At 37.1% G+C, this 17,179-nt stretch overlaps 2 protein-coding genes across 2 annotated transcripts in view; one reads left to right on the top strand and one right to left on the bottom strand.

Moving 5' to 3' along the window:
- The window catches only part of col4a3 (collagen, type IV, alpha 3), a gene marked incomplete at its 3' end in the record, with an annotated part of 35,884 nt that extends 19,718 nt beyond the window's left edge, over positions 1-16,166 (bottom strand). Inside the window, exons 1-7 of the mRNA XM_084125633.1 lie at positions 15,818-16,166; positions 4,888-4,944; positions 1,255-1,344; positions 790-834; positions 650-694; positions 420-482; positions 242-295 (exon numbers count right to left, since the gene is read on the bottom strand). Of these exons, the coding sequence (XP_083981759.1) occupies positions 242-295; positions 420-482; positions 650-694; positions 790-834; positions 1,255-1,344; positions 4,888-4,944; positions 15,818-15,898 (435 nt within the window). The 5' untranslated portion in view covers positions 15,899-16,166. The remainder of the gene's footprint in view (positions 1-241; positions 296-419; positions 483-649; positions 695-789; positions 835-1,254; positions 1,345-4,887; positions 4,945-15,817) is intronic.
- col4a4 (collagen, type IV, alpha 4) overlaps positions 15,858-17,179 on the top strand; it is a 73,803-nt gene continuing 72,481 nt past the window's right edge. Inside the window, exon 1 of the mRNA XM_084125632.1 lies at positions 15,858-16,371. The gene's annotated coding sequence lies outside the window, so the exon portion shown is untranslated. The remainder of the gene's footprint in view (positions 16,372-17,179) is intronic.

Genomic DNA, 17,179 nt, shown 5'->3' with positions numbered 1-17,179 from the left:
CGAAGACTTTTTTAACGGACATGAAGTAAGTTCAATTCAAATTCAAATGTAGTACCTACTCAGACAGTATGCGATTTGGGACGTGATTTGAACATTTATGTGTTTTGTATCCTCATTCCCACCTCAAAGAAATTTAGTTTTTTATTTCCCAAAATAAATCACTGCAACTGGGCTCACTTTGCTATCTCAGCCAACCGTTATATTAATATTATCTGATATTATACTCATTTTCAGAACTTGCCTGCCATCCAGGAGGTCCCATCTGGCCTATTAAGCCTGGGAAACCAGGCTCACCCTGGAAGAAAAAAAAAAAATGTTGACAGTGACTTACGAGTGAGTACGGTGACAGTTGGTGGGCTTTAGTGTAGTTAAAGGAATAACAATTTATTCACAAATACTGATCCATTTTTCTGGATTACCTTTGTTCCATTGCATCCTGGGAAACCAGGAGGCCCCCTCGGCCCCTCTTTCCCAGGGAGCCCCTAAAAGAGGAAAACATGGTATTCACAAAATGATATTCTCTGTAAATGTTAGCAAAGCAGTAGTAGCATCTGGTTTCCTCTTTTAAGCGTTTTGGCCAGAAATAGATATATACACTCTAATGCAAGTTATTAAGCAATAAGCTCTCAAAACTATTCTGAAAACTCACCGGTAGTCCCGGTGGGCCAAAGAATCCTGGCATCCCTGAAGTTCCCTTATTGAGAGAATGAGAACGAGAGAGATTGGCTAGTGTTCAATTATACAGCAAGTGTCACCGGAAATATATTAACACACTCACACACTCCGTACCCTAGAACCTTTATGTCCGCGCATGCCTGTACTTCCCATGTTTCCCTGTGTGATTTAAAAAATATATATATATACATTTTATCAACATTAATCAGTGCTCAAATACAGAGTCTATACAACAATCAATTTGTTTATGTTGTTGAATGTCAAAAAGTTATACTCTCAATCTCAGTATAAGAATATGGCAACATGTTATAATGAAAAGTCATAATGCAAATTTCACAATGGACTTACACAAAAATATTGCAATAATAATGTCTCAAATTCTATAAGGTCATCATTTAAGAGTTATGCCTTAATATATTTGTCTGTAGGTGAATGGCAAAGAACGAAAAACTCTATAAGCAGTGGAGAGGAAATAGAGGGGAAATTCTATATTGTTCCTGTAAGATTTAGAACATTATATTCTATACATTTGATATATTTTGAAACTGTGTGCTTGTAAAGCAGCCGTATGTTACATACAATTGGACCAGGAAGTCCAGGAGGGCCTTCCTTTCCTCGATGCCCCTGAACTCCCATTACACCATCCGAACCAGGATACCCCATCTGACCCTGAGAGGAAGACAGATAAAGCAGCGGTAGCTTTAAACGCAAATCATTGAGAGATGATCATCGACAAGAGGACAAGTGAAAGAGTGAAAGAGCGTTCACTTTGACGCGTCCAGTTTAAGTCAGCTGTATTGGATCTTACAGCTGCATCATAAACCGACTATACATATACAACTAAATGTGTCATATAAATCCGTCATTTACAGACAAAGCATTGTGAAATCACAATGCTTTGTCTGTAAATGACGGATTTATATGACAAATGCTTTCAAAACATTTACTCATATGCAAGAGCTAATGGGCGTTGATACTGTTTCCTATGCAGTGACATTAGCCAGTCATAACAGTGGCCGTTTACTGACAGGCCTTAAAGGAGCCGCCCCTTAAAAACGTATCATTTCAGACAGATGGTCAGAATGAAAGTCCAAAATAATTGCTTTTTCGCATATATATTTGTTTGTTTTTTGTGGAAAAAAAACTTAATCCCTGTCATGACCCCTTTAAAATCTGTTTCACTCCTGTGTTGAATTTTCTGTGGAAGACACAAGGGTTTATTATCAAATTGTCAAAGATGCCAGTAAACTTGTCATCAGAGAAGAGATATTGAGGGGAGGGGAAATTAATTTGATAAAATTTTACTAGGGCATGTGATTTGAAGAAAAAAAAATTATGATGTGCACAGATAAATGATTTATAATAATTAATGCAATATTATATTACAAAAATATTAGAATTTTGATTTAAAGGTGAGTGTTTCACATATTCAGTTACGTTTGTTCTTAGTTTTGTTTTCATGGACTTCTAGTTTGTATTCTGTAGTTCCTGTGTTCCTTTGTTTCAGTTTCCCACTTCTCATCATGGACATTAATTTATCATCACAGGTGTTAATCATTAAAGGCACACTATGCAGTTTCTGTTTTTCTCAAACAGCGACCTCTAGAGTCGCTGTGGAGTAATTTAACGTTACTGTCGTAAATACCCCTCACGCAGAGCCGTCTCTGCACTCTTCCGACCGCGCTTTCTTCGTCGACTCTGCCATGATTCACGTCTGAAATGTGCTAGTGTCTTCCATAGAGGCTGCTTCATATGTTGTTGATGTATGTGACGTCGTGCCGTAAAGCAAGTCGTGATTCTTGTGAGATTTGATGGGTGTCCCTCCCGTTTTGCTATCGGGATGATTCGCCCTACTACAAGTTCGTTTACCATCAAAATGATTTCGAAGCTGTTATATTAAGGTACAAATCTTGCATAGTGTGCCTTTAATTCCCTCATTTGCCCTGTATTTAAGTTGCTCGGTCTCACTCTTCAGTTGTCAGTTGTTCGTGTTTGTGATACTTGTGTTACTGCCATCCTGTTTAATAAACCTCGTTGTTATTTTTATATCCAGTCGTCAATCTTCTTCAGTACATGACAGTGACTTAAAAATAGGCAAATGATGCCCTTCGCCTACACAAATGGGACGGAACAGAGAGAACTTCATCAAAGCTCAACTTTTTGAAGCAGATTTTCAAGATTATTTGCAAATATTCATCTACAATGCAGAGATCAGAAAAAAAAGGAGGAACGTCTGCAAAGTAGCTCCATGGACATAGCTTTTATAGGAATGAACATACCATGACAGGTATGCCAAACTCATGTGAATAGAGAGAAGTGGAACACAGACTCTTACACAGAGGTGGACACATACAGAGGAGCAGATGCGTGTCTTATAATGCTGATAAGTGTTCTGTAGCTTTGGGCATCAATAGTGTAGCACAGCTGATCTGATACGTACACCTGGGTGGCCAATACATCTGTCAAGTCACCTCGAAATAGTCATGAGGCCACCCACAACCACCAGACATATTTTTCTTCTTTCCTTTTTGAACCTGGGGACCCAATCTTCAGAATTCCCAATGTCATGACAAACGATGATTGATCTTTGTGTTATGCAACAAGGAAATAGACAAAAGTGTAGATGCTACAATCAAGATACAGAAATGGTGGAAGTTGTTTAATTTAAATCTAAACTGAAGTCCTGGATCAGGAAATGTTGCATGCCAGATTCAATCTCAATTTTCCTGAATGAGCACCATGTCTCAATGTGCCATGTAAAGTGTAGGGATCAAACAGAAGTTGCGATAGTCTTTTCTTCCTACTGTGACATATCTGAGCAAAACAGCTTCTTGAACAAGAAGATATGTAGGATGGAACTCATTGGATTGTTGTGGTTTGATATTGCTGTGATCTCATGTGAGAGACAGATTGTCCCGTCCTGGCGCCAAAAACACGTCGTCAGAAAAGAGATGTCCTTACAGGAGGGCACATGAATTTAAAAAAAAAAAAAATTATGTGCACGGAAAGGTCATTTATAATATATACTGAAATATTCCATAAAAACAGGGGTCCTCCACTTTATAGTAGGTGTCTTTAACTACTATGTTCTAACATTTAAGTTAATAATTTGATACAATGCACTTATTGTATACATACTTGATTTTACATTGTACTTATGTACTTTAAATATATACCTGCATGTAATTACAGCTGTTTTAATTTATGTAATTAAATCTATAATTACAATTATGAGCCTTCCATTACACCTTAACCCAACCCTAAACCTAACCATACCACCAAACCTGTGCCTAACCTTACCCGGACCGTATCCCAAATGTTTTGCAATACAATATGAAAACAATGAGTACGTTGTACTTGTTTTTTATATAAGCACATGGTAGTCAAAAGCACCTAATATAAAGTGTATAAAGTGTGACAAAAACGAGAATTGTCAATTTTGATTTCATGGTAACTTTCCTTAATCCTTAATCCTAGGACATTACTATATTATCGCCCAGCTCTAATCTGCTAAATGCAACTATAGGGCATGAAGATATTAAGATATAATAAACATTAACATGATTATCTGTAAAAAACAAATAAAAATTGATTGATGATTGAAAAATGATTCCACTATTAAAGGGACAGTTCACCCAAAAATGAAAATTCCATCATCATTTACTCATCCTCAAGTTGTTCCAAACCTGTGTGAGTTTCTTTATTCTGTTGAACACAAAAGAAGCTATTTTGAAGAATGTTGGTAAAAGACAGTTGATGGTAGCCATTGACTTCCATAGTATTTTTTTCCTACTTTGAAAGTCAGTGTGCCGTCAACTGTCTAGCTATAAACAATCTTCAAAATATTTCTTTTGTGTTCAACAGAAGAAAGAAATTCATTCAGGTTTGGAACAACTTAAGGGTGATAAAGTAATGACAAAATTTTTGGGTGAACTATCCCTTTAAGTGGCAAATATGGAAGCTTCAGCACCAGTAAGTAGAGGAGTACATAAGAAACCAGAAGGGGGCAGCATTTACATTCAGTATAAATATGAACATCCTTGGATGTTAAACTTTATGAACTCTAGATCATTTCTCACAAGCTCTGCTGATGTTTTGAACACACTATAAGAATAATGGCGATCACTTAGAAATATGTTTTGTGACATAATATTACATTGTCATCTGTTGTGTGGATATGATTGTATGTATGTTGTTTACATGTTCTGTTACCTTTTGTCCTTTAATTCCTTGACAGTCACATTCTGATTTCCCACTGCAAACACAACCCTGAGAGGAAAACACAAGCAAAACAACACCATGACTGCATGAAAACATTTCATTGTTAATTGACTGAAGGCACGGATGTGCCCAAACAGACACCCATAATTTAAATGGAATCACATGATCAAGAAATGCATAAAATCCGTGCCTTAAAGGAATGCCAGGAGTTTAACCGGCTCTCTGCATGAACTTGCATTGTTACAGATGAACTCCAAAATGAAAGGCATGACAGCGACAAGCATGGGTTCATGGCCTCACATCTTACCATTTAAGATCATAGACTCTTTATCTCTATGAAAGGTAGGTGAATGAAAGCATATAGCTTCATTTGACAACAACAGAAGTTGATAAATGGGTGTTTCATAATTGAGCAATATCATGCCACATGAAATGATTTTTATTTGTTTATTTTTTCTTTCATCGAAATTTCCTTGGAAATGTTTTACTGTGCCATCATCATTTCATTTTTAAAAACTTTGTTTAATATATATATATATATATATATATATATATATCCTTAGACTTTCAATCTTAAATTATGATAATTTAATAAAAATTTGAATTAGTACATTTTATGATCATTTACATACTGTACATATTTACATACTTATTGCTTGAAAATAATTTTATGACATGGACTAGTTATGGCATAATTTCCCAAACAACCAACAACTTTGCCCCTTGCAAAAAGCTCTACAATAGCTTTATATTGAGCAAATGAGCTGTTCCACAGGGTCCTAAAGTCAATTCTTGAGTTTTTCTCTTTAGTATGCAGATATACGTGTAGACATTACAAATTATTATTTGGTAAAGTTTTAGAATTTTATTTTTAATTTTGAGCATTTTTAGGTTTGTATACTCAAGCATTCCTCGCATTGCATTCATTCCTAAGGGGGTCAATTTGATACTCAAGGGAATGATTTGTTACTTTTTGTATAACATCACATAAACTCCTCGAATCCAGTCTGTGGACTGTTTGTGTGTGTGTGTTTGTGTGTATATTTGTGGTTTAAGTGTGACAAATGTCCTAAGGTCTTAAACCACTCCGATGAAATTTTTTTTTTTAAATGACTTTCGTGTGGAGGGAATGAAGGTGTGTATTTTGTATACATCCAGTGCATGAAGTCTTAACAAGACAAAAGAGTTGTATTCTATTTCAATGTTAAAAATGTACTTTCCACCACATAATGCTATTAAGCACAATACATCTTTTGAAAGATGTTAATGACTCTCAGAATGACAGGAAGTGTCATGCATAGTTTATAAAAATGCACATCTGATTGTAGATTTGATCTCAAAGTTCAGATACAGATGTGGACCTGTCTGTCTCACGTACCCTTGAACTCACTAAGACACAACATGTCTCCTGATGATCTCAGATCAGCAAAACCATTTTTCTCACTGTAACCGAATCTGTCTGGCATTGTGTGCATTGTCTATGTGTGGTTCTGAAGAATGGGAAAGTCTGTATACGGACACACCGCGATCAGAAGGGTTGTGATAGACAATCTGTACACACGGGTTGTTTGGGTTTTACCGTGCTTGTAACACTATCAGAAAATAGAGAGACATACACCCACGCACACATTAATGCTCTCACGTGCCTGAAGGGGAAAACGCTGTAAACAGGGATGTGAGGCTTCGATGGAGCAGTCCAGGAATGTTTAACAATTTGGAATCAATTTAAGTTCATTTGGACACGTGATGTGCAGTTATATGTGATTTATATGTATTTGGTGTGTATGGGTTCAAGCATAGGCCTGTATGAACCCCTGGGAACGGTTGTGCACGTGTGCATCTTATCAGTCGAGAATGGATCTAGTCACTGGGCTGTGGAACACCTGAACCAGATGCCATAGCACAGATACCATCAGAACAGACTAGAATCAGATACAGACCTGCATTTTCCTGCAGAAAGAGAGAGAGAGAGAGATGAAGACTGGGAGAAGAGGAAGACTCTTCCCCTCGGTTTCACAGCTTAAGCTAGTCTAAGTCCAGACTAAAATGCACGTTTGAACTGTTTTAACTGAAAGCCACTTGCACTGATGTATCTTCAAACATGTCAGTGCCATTGTTTTGTCTCAAGATATACACCGGTGATGTGTCTTTCTAAGGCACAACTAAACTAAGGCCTAATCCTGGCTTAACCTAAGCCCTGTCTGTGAAACCGGGCCTTCATCTCTTTGTGCTTCTCATCTTAGGAAAAGTGCCATTACTAACAATGACATTTTCAAAGCAGTTTCTGTAATTTGGGTTGCTATCAGTCATTATTATTTTTTTCTGTGAGAGAAAGTGTGTAATAATAGGCAACTAACACAGGCACCTGCTGGTATTAAGATGAGTTTTGGTCGTTCGGATAACAAGTGGGCGAGGGAGACACTTCCCGTTTACACCCGGTATTTTAATCCACCTCTTTTGTCCACTTTCAACCACTACTGTATTGATTTCTTTCATGGGATGGTCCATGGGCGGGTAAATATGGGCCTTTATCTAATGGACAAAATAACCTCAAGATATTTATATGAACGTGACCAGAGACGTCTGACAAAGTTTAAATCCCATCTGACTACAGCCCTTCCCATAATGTATATGTATTAAGTCAGTATGCAGAGAGTAGGCGGACTTTTGTGGCTGTTCCAATGCTTTCGACCACACGAGTCTATATTAGAATGATTTCTGAAGGATCATGTGACACTGAAGACTGGAGTAATGATGCTGAAAATACAGCTTGTCATCACAGGAATAAATTACATTTTTAAATATATTACAACAGAAAACCGTTCTTTTAAATTATAATAATATTTCACAATGTTACTGTTTTTATTGTATTTTTAATCAAACAAACACAGCCTTGGTGAGCATAAGAGACTTCTACATGGTACGTCAAAGATTACCATGGTACCATGTCTGAAAAACATTGTACTTTTTTTAAGTGAAATCTAAATGTAAACTAAACCTAAATTATGAACTACTATCAATTTTAACAAAGTTTGTTGCCTCTCTGGATCGAAAAAATCTAAAGTTCTGCTGACAGTGCAGATAAGATATGACACAACACAGACTTCAACACACACAGAGACACATGCAAAGAAATATGCGGCCTACTGAGACATCTAAAGATGATTGAGAACTACCCTGAGTCCTGATGCACTAGTGCTAGGGGCTTCAAGATGCTTCAAAAGGCTCTCTAGAATGAGTTCATTTGCGTGCGCTCACATATGCACTGCCTCTATGCAGGTGTACCCAGGTTCAGTCACGTTCCGACAGGTAAACACAGAGCACACACACACCACCATTGTACAAAACACGTCTCGCATTAAAAAGACATGCATCAGTCATTTGTAAAAACATTTTATTCGGCAAAAAGCAAGGTCAAAATGATTTCATATAAGTAAGAGACGAGACTGGACAAGACTAAGAGGGGAAAAAAAGAGAAGAAAAGAGAACAAAGGCAAAGTGATGAGATGAGAAGATGTGAAAAGATGATTTGAAAAGTGAAGAGACAAGAATAGACTAAATGAGAAAGGAGGAGAAAACAAGAACATAATGATGAAAATATGATGAGAACAGATAAAAAGTGACGAGAAAAAAGGAAGAATGGAATGAACATTAGACTGAAAACAGTGTGAAATGTGAGCACAGCAAAGCACTGGTGTTGGTTTTAAATAATTGAACCATTCCCAGACTTAAGAGCAGTGAAGCGAAGAATAAGGAATATTCATAAACACCCTCCTAGTCTCTGTGAGACGGAGAGTTGTGTGTCAATATGCATATGATCAGGCACCAATATGATACATGTCAGAAATGATCAAGCTAATGTTTGTCTGCTCGGGAAGAGCCTGTAGTCATCATTCAAATGTCTTCTCGTATCAACAGAAAATATGTCAAATTCACAGGCAGGCAGACTGTCAGTAAACACTACTGTGTATTAACATGCCCTTGGAAGCTGACTGACATTCATACAAAAACAATTACACTCAACACACCACAATGGAAACCCTGAATATCTCTTAGCACACACTCATTCTACAGGATTTCCCTGATAAAATACATTTTACGTATTCAATTATACTACAGTTTTTTGGGGTTTTTTTAAGAAATGTATCATTTTATTCAGCAAGGATGTGTTCAGTTGACCAGAAGTAGGACATTTATAATGTTACAAAATATTACTATTTTAAATAAATGCTGTTCTTCTAAACTTTCTATTCATCAAATAATCCTGTTCCCATGCAGATTTATTCGCAGTTCTGAAAGACCTTGAAAAGAAATAGAAAGCAGCTTGGTTTGAAATTGACTTCTGTGTGAGCGTTGCCTCACCTCTAGCTATGGACAATGGACTTTTTTGGATGCAAAATTAAGTGATGTGAAAATTCAGCTTTGCCATCAGCATAAGAGCATAAGTGAGCATAAGAGAATCCTTTCAAAAACATTAAAAAATCACACCGAAACCAAACTTTTGAATGGTTGTGTAGGCCTATATCTGGTTGACATGTATAGTATCAATATGATTGCTAGGTGGTTGTTAGGTGATTTCTTCCTCTCTAAAACGGTCTTCTGTGTTATTCAGGTATGGCTAAATACAGCTAAATCCTGCTATAAGTCTATAGAATGTCATCCATGTTATTCTCCATCTCCACCAGCTAAAATTGTTTGTAAAAGTGAAAGACTCCTATTCCTGATCAGCAGCATCTTCCCAACATCCATCGAACATACACATAACACACTAGTTTTCTGACTTCCTGCAGCTTGGAATGGCTGAGCTCAGTCAGGCCTTCTGATTGGTCAAACACGCAGAAAGATAAACGTGGCGGGGTCCGTCCTGCATCTGTAAATCCCCCGGTGGGCCACGATGGGTCCTACAGGCTTTATATGAATAGACAGACTCTGAATCAACAGGCAGGCTGGACAATGAGCTGAATCCAGGGACTAAAAACACACAGGTCACAGTCGGGATATGGGATTAAGTTAGCAGTGGAGAGGAGAGAAGAGAGAAGCTTCTTGTGTTTCCCTCTGCTCTTCTTTCTCTCCTCCATGATATCTTCTTCACCCTCAGGGCTGATGCTGAGGTTATTGACTTCATAACATTCCTGGCATTTCCCGGTTTATTCCTGCATTTCCACCCAGCCACAAAAAAACATCTCGGACTTTCTCCGTATTACCTTGAACACAAACATGTTGCTCTCTGTAGCTCGCTGGAATCATGTTTTGACAAAATCTCTCCTGCGAGACAACGTAATTGACACAACATGGAAATCCCGAAGCATGTGGCCTAAATCTCTAGCAGCACAAACAGTACAAATAACAGACTTAACCAAAACCTCAGACTTTTTTTTTATAAATGAATATAATGGAATGCAAAGTTTACTCTTCAAATGTTCCATTCATTTGTGTTGATAAGTGTTTGCATGTACTTCAGAGAGACAGGCGTGAGAGAGAGAGAGAGAGAGAGAAAGAGAGAGAGAGACAAGACAAGACAAGACAGAGCCTGCATAAACAGATGTCTGTCTCTGATACGACAGAGAGATGGGTTACATAGAATCATACTGACCCCACACTCGCAATACACAAAAACACAGAAAAATCTGCATATCTAACTGCATATGACACATGCTCTAGGACAGAAGATTTGTATACTGGGGTCCGGGGGCCGGTTTCACAAAGCTATTTTAGACCGGTCTATAGTGTTAGACAAGTCTACAATTTGCTCATAGACTAGTCTAATGCAAGTTAGACTGTTTCACAAAAATAAAGACTGACTTAATTTAGACCAAAAAAATTAGACACCTCTTACCCCCAGGCTAACTTAGGTCTAAGACTCGGTTACCTTGGCAACCAGCAGTAACAATCAGTTACATTTACAAACAGAAACAGCCAAAAGAAAAGGGAAAATGGCTCATAATTTAAACATTTCTTCTTGTTACTACATTCTCCGCTAAATTTCCCAAGTAAAATGTCCTTGTAACTGTTATACTCCTCCAACAAACACATATTTTCCGCTGGGGTAAACTGCACTGAGCGGTTGAATGCGCTTACTCGATCCGCCATGTTTTTTGTTTTGAAAAGTGTCTTATTTTACCCAGAATGCATTGCAGTGTAGTCCTACTTAAGATAGTCAGAGTCTTAAGTGCTTTGTGCAACGGTCTGATTTAGATGTCTATCTGAAGTCTGACTATCTATTATATCTAAGCCATAGTCAAAGTCTATCTTTGTGAAACCAGCCCCGGGGGCTGCAAGGGGGTGCTAAGGGGTCTGTGGAAAAGTCTAAAGAAAAACAGTGTAAAAATTAAATTAAATAAATAAATAAAAAGAATCAAATAAAACATTGATTAAATAAAATAAATGGATTAAAATAAATTAAATAAATAAATAATACATCAACAGTTAAGCACAGTAATAGACTGTAGTAAAATGTGAACACAATTTTATGCATATTTATAATATATTTTTTTAAGTCTTAATTTAGTCTTTATACATGAAAATATATAGACTAGCTGCCTTTTAAATGTTACTGTACGTTCACACCGCCGCCGACATGAGCTTCCAAAGTTACCGGAAGTCATTCATTTTCAATGGAAGCTGGCTTCTCTCAGCTGCAAGGAGCGTCAAATCCATCGGCGTCGCGTTTTGGGCGTTTTGAGCGTCAATCTGAAAGTTGAAAGTAGCTCAACTTTATGGTAATGAGCTATGACGCGGTTCAGCGGCAAGCAGCGGCCAGAGCCATAGAGAGAGAGAGTTGCGACATCTCCATTGACTACAATGGAACGCTTTTTTTTACAGCAATGGCGGCTCGTGGAGCCTCTCAATAGTTCCCGGAAGTAGCAGCAGCGCGGTAGAACAGACCGTTTGTGATGGACTTTTATAAAAGGTAAGACGTTTAAAGAATACGTTTGTATCAGTACATCTGAATAAAATTTACTTGTATTAAAGCATGCTAGTTGATTATTGATCTCTAAATTAGTAGTTTTAGGGGACGTTATCAGATAAAAGATAGGTCATTGGATAAAGTTAGTAGCGCATAACAAACCACGAACAGCCTATTAATGGTTAAACCCGTTCTATTAATGCAGTTTTATCCTTTGTTGTGTAATAAGAGGGAAAGGCTTCTAAACAGGGGTTAAATATAACATTGGGGAGTGTGATATGTGGAAGTGATAAAATGAGAATATCTGTTTCATTCCTCATTAAATGTACAACAACAACAAAATCCTTATTTTAGATTGCATTTTTGAGTAACAAAAACATATGGGTGGAGTTTTTTAGACATTGTGTTTCTGCTGACTATTAGGCTGTCTATATTATGTTTCAGCTCAGCTGATTTTTGGATTGATGGGAAAGGGAAATGGAAGTTTATTTGTGAGATTAAAAACAATGCTTAAAAGCAGCAAGCCATTTTAAAAAACAAATCACACTAGACTAAATGGGGAATAATACTAAATACCACAACATGTAATATATACTACTACTGTATATAATTTGTCCCGTTTTTGTCTCCTTTATCTCTTTCAACACAAGAAGCTCAAAGGGATTCAGTGGATCATGAAGACTCCCTGCACTGACGCTGTACCCTCACCTTCAGTTTCAGCATATTTTCTCCTCTCTGTGTCAGACACCACAAGAACAACATAGAGGAAATGACAGACAACATGCTTGACGTGCAGTTTATTAGACATTAATAAATCCCATTGTGCTAAATCAATGCAAAAGTATATATAATATATAATAATATATATATATATATATATATATATATATATAGTTATAGTTATAGTTATATATATATAAACTGATGTAATGTATATTTTTGAGTCATGAACTTTGACTTTTTGAAATTTAAACAAGTTTCAGCTGTAAGCATTTCTAAGTGTTTAAATTCACCTGACATGGAAAGTGTACCAACCTACCCATACTTGAAAGCAGTTTTTACCAGTATTTGAGAGAGATCTACAACCCTTTGCACTCATCATTAAGGCTCCTCTGGACGATGCAGTATACTGTAATTACTATAATAAAATAACCAAATAAATAGATTTTTATAGATTAAAGAAATGTAGGTAATAAATTTATCAAATTATGTTAAAAGTAAATAATGCACATGGACACTAATGAAATAATGTGTGTGTATAATCATGTTTTGTTTGAAAATGTAATATTATACATTAATATATTATACATTAATATATAATATATGTATTAATTTATACAGTAATAAGTGCATGGGGTGCATAAGCATTGTAAACATTAAGATTAATGAAATTTCATTTAATAAATTCTACATTTTACTTGTTTGCAATGGATTTAAGACAATTACCTGTTACCTGCAAGTCTCTGTCCTTGTGAAACCATAGTGAACATTATTTACGTGATACCTTTAAATAACATTCTAGTTTAAGAACAAAAAATAGTCAAGTCAAGTCATCTTCATTTATATAGCACTTTTAACAATGTAGATTGTTTCAAAGCAGCTTTACAGAGATACACGTGTAATGTATGGTAACAGAGATTGTTTTGGCTTTATAGCGGTTCTTTAATAAAGTTATTTTCCAGCTAAAGTTATTGTTCATTGATTCGCTTCCGTCGGAACGATCATTTGTTATTAAATTAGGGGCCGCTAAGACGACACCATTCTCTCTACAGACTTTAAACGCGAACCTAAATGAAATACTTGAAATACTTCAAAACAACTGCAACACGGTCTTTAACCAAGGTAACGTTAGCCAGAAATATGTTAACAAACGGCAGGCAACGCTGGTTGACCACTATAAACATTAAATACTAGCAGATTTTTATCTTTTACAAATAACATTTCTGTAACTACAAACACATACTACATTCACATATCAGTGTATTATATACATATTGTAAATCAATTAATTTACTGACTACAAACTACCAGAAATCAAAGTTCTGCTCTCTAACTCCATCGATTTGAATTGGCGCTGAAGCACTTCCTGGAACTATCTGAGATCTACGCGAATCACGTGACAACTAAGCATTTCGAACTTCCGTTGTCGCAACTCTCTCTCTCTACGGCTCTGGCAGCGGCAAACGCCAGCAACCAATCGGAATATAGACGTCCTTCGCGCTGGCTGATTCCGGAGAAACATACGATGTAAACTTTCGTTCCTACCAAAACATTAGTTCCGAGAAAACGGAGGAGAAGCTGATCATCGCCGTTGCTGGGTTTCCTATCATTATCGGATTAATTGCACAGTTTAACCATCACAGAGTGAAAGTTTATCATTTTATCACAGAGTCCTGACCAGTTTAACAGGGCGCGCTTGACAGGGCATATAAGAACGAGCAGAGAGAGAGAGAGAGAGAGAGAGCCCCGGCCGCGCGCGCGCACCCACTATTAATAATAATAAATAATAATGTGACCAAAACGGTTATACAAATGCGGTCATTACAAAAGGTTTCTAGTGTCAATGTATTGCTTGTTTATTCTGTTTACTTTTCATGGTGTGACACTTCTCTTCTCCCATAAACGAACATAGAACGCTGCTACGTCAGAGCGGCCAAAGCGTCAACAAGCTTCCTCGTACTTTTTGACAAGCGTCCTTGACAGGGCGGCCAGAGCTTCTTTGCCGCTCAAGTCGGCGGCGGTGTGAACGTACAGTTAGGACTGGGGGCCCTCGCACAAAGATGATCATATTTGGGGGTCCAATGCATCTAAAAGATTTAAAACCACTGCACTAGGACCAGAAGAGAAATGTTCAAACTGAAAGAAAGAAAGAAAGAAAGAAAGAAAGAAAGAAAGAAAGAAAGAAAGAAAGAAAGAAAATAACAGAGTAGGAGATTAAATTCTTCTAGTGGTCAAAGTCTGTCAAACAAAAAAGCAGAAGGAAACTAGGAAATGCATTTAGACTAAATAAAAAAAAATGTTACAAAAATGTTTTTGCACAACTAAAATATCTAAATGCATATAGCTAAAATAATATGATGCTGGAAAATAAATACTGTGAAAATTTGACTCAGGAACCTAATTACATTATTTGTTTGCAGTACAATGCTGAGAAATAGCTACCCTTACAAAAAAAAGTAGGCTAGTGCCATAATGGTATCAAATTCACACACACAGGGCTAGACTTTGAGCCGCGTTTTCCCCAAAGAAAGATGAGGTAACTAGAGAAAACATTCAACAGAAGTGAAGCCCATACTGTCACATTATACAGCACAGCTCAAGATCTATGAAGTTTGATTGATTGGAGCTTTGACGTCACAATTGAGCGCCCCTACTGGAGTCAAAAGGTAGTAACATGATTTCAAGTAACGTTAGGCTAGTAGTCAAGTCTAATTCAATTCAGTTGAAGACAATTTCTGTCAAAGGCACAGTCTTCGTCTCGCGTACCCGAATAGTTGTACTCCAGCTCATCTAAAAAGGCATTCCTAGACAAAGCGTTGTCATATACATGCAATAAATGTGTAATAAAACGATAAACAATTTTGTACCGTCCGATATGAGTAAGCAACGGAAAGCGCTCGAGCAGCCTGTTGTTGCTGTTGCTATGGTTACCACCCCAAGTGAACGCAACTTCTTTGCGCGAGTGTCTATTTAGTGAGAAAACGCTAGCCTGTGTAAATAACTTACTCCCACATTATTCACACCATTGATAAAAGAACATATGTTTTCGATATCATGTGTTTGATATTAGTTCCTTTCAGTGCTCTGAACCATTTGCTATCATCAATAACATCCGCAGCTAACGTTTAGTAACATTAGAGATATGAATTAAATAATTCAGCACCCTCTCCCCATAGGCTACTGCTACTACTTCTTCGTTAAAATGATTCGTACTTAAAAAATATTTATGTTTAAAACGTTGAAAAAATTAAGAGTAAAACGTTTTAGAAGATACTAATCATTTAATAAACTCACCCCTTTAGTTCGTGCCGGTGTAAGAAGTCCCAGCAACATCATTCCGAAAAGCGTCGCTCGCAATATTAAGCAAGAATCCATTTTCTCACAGACAACGAGCGAACCCGCACACAATTCTCACTGGTCCAGCCCGCGACAATCTCAGAATCACACGTTATTCAGGAGTCCAGAGTGGAACAGCAGGTGAATCTCCAAATCTACCTGCCAAACCACCTGCAGCACTGCGATCATCTCAGAAATAAAGCCTAAACTTGTACTTAAGAAACTTTTCAGTGTGGAGAAATTGCTATTTTTGGACTGTCAGTGAATCCTCAAGAATATCAAATCAGCGGGAGCTCAACAGGGAAGTGCATGCATTACCCCGTAGTTGCAGTTGGGATAGGGAAACCGACCCCATCCATGACGTCACAGCAAACTCGAGCCGCCGAAGCGCGCACCCATGTTCGACTCTTTTGCGCGTTTCTGATAAAGTTTTCGGCGTGCACCTCTCTGTATGGTATTGTATTTTACGCCTTAATGTAAAGCCGCGGTGCTACAGGACACTACGGGAGCAGGTGAGGATGTTTACTTGATGTCGCCTAGTTGGTTGTTTTGAAGGTCTTGCACTTGTGAATGTCGTGTATATTTGTTTCCAATTACTGGAGACTGGTTTTGTTTAATGCGAAAGGATACCAATAGCTTATTCTCAATAGCTTATGGTCAAATGTAAATTTTATGCAATGAATGTTAGCAATAAGAAATGAATAACGGGTTCAAATCACTGTATAGCCTACATAGTCTACATGACCACCACCTTCCTGAGGTGACAGAAGTTGTAGGTCTCTGGGTGAAAATATGTTGGATTTACTGGGCAACACAGTTTTAAAGTAATAAAGCATCACATGATGCCTGCTTTTATTTGATTTGTGATGTTAATGAATGTTAAATGGCAGAACTGATCAGCAGATTATGTTTTATTTGATATTGGTCCCACAAAATTGTTCAAAATGGGTCATTGTGCATAGGCCATATTTGCTATAATTGTGACAAACACAAACATTATGGTTTTAGAATCGTTTTAGCCTTTTGTATGCACTATATTTGGTTCCCAGTGTATCTCCTATAATGCATTAAGTTCCATTTCGTATGTGTGTGTCTGAGTGACCTAATTATTATGAACAAGTAAATTTAAGGACCACAGTAAATCTAGTCACAAGAATGTAAAATATTCCCCATTCATGATTCGGTATGACTCTTTGTACTTGACATTGACTTATTCAATTCTGTGACCAGCTGCATTTTTCAAAACAAATTAAATTAGTAAGCCAACAAAAATGAAAATATTATATCGGCCATTACAATAACTGTTTGTTAGCAATACTA

This window comes from Abramis brama, assembly GCF_963993115.1.
Source record: "Abramis brama genome assembly, chromosome: 10".
Taxonomy (NCBI): domain Eukaryota; kingdom Metazoa; phylum Chordata; class Actinopteri; order Cypriniformes; family Leuciscidae; genus Abramis; species Abramis brama.
The sequence above is the reverse complement of the archived record's forward strand: the minus strand, read 5'-3'. Positions and strand labels throughout refer to the sequence as shown.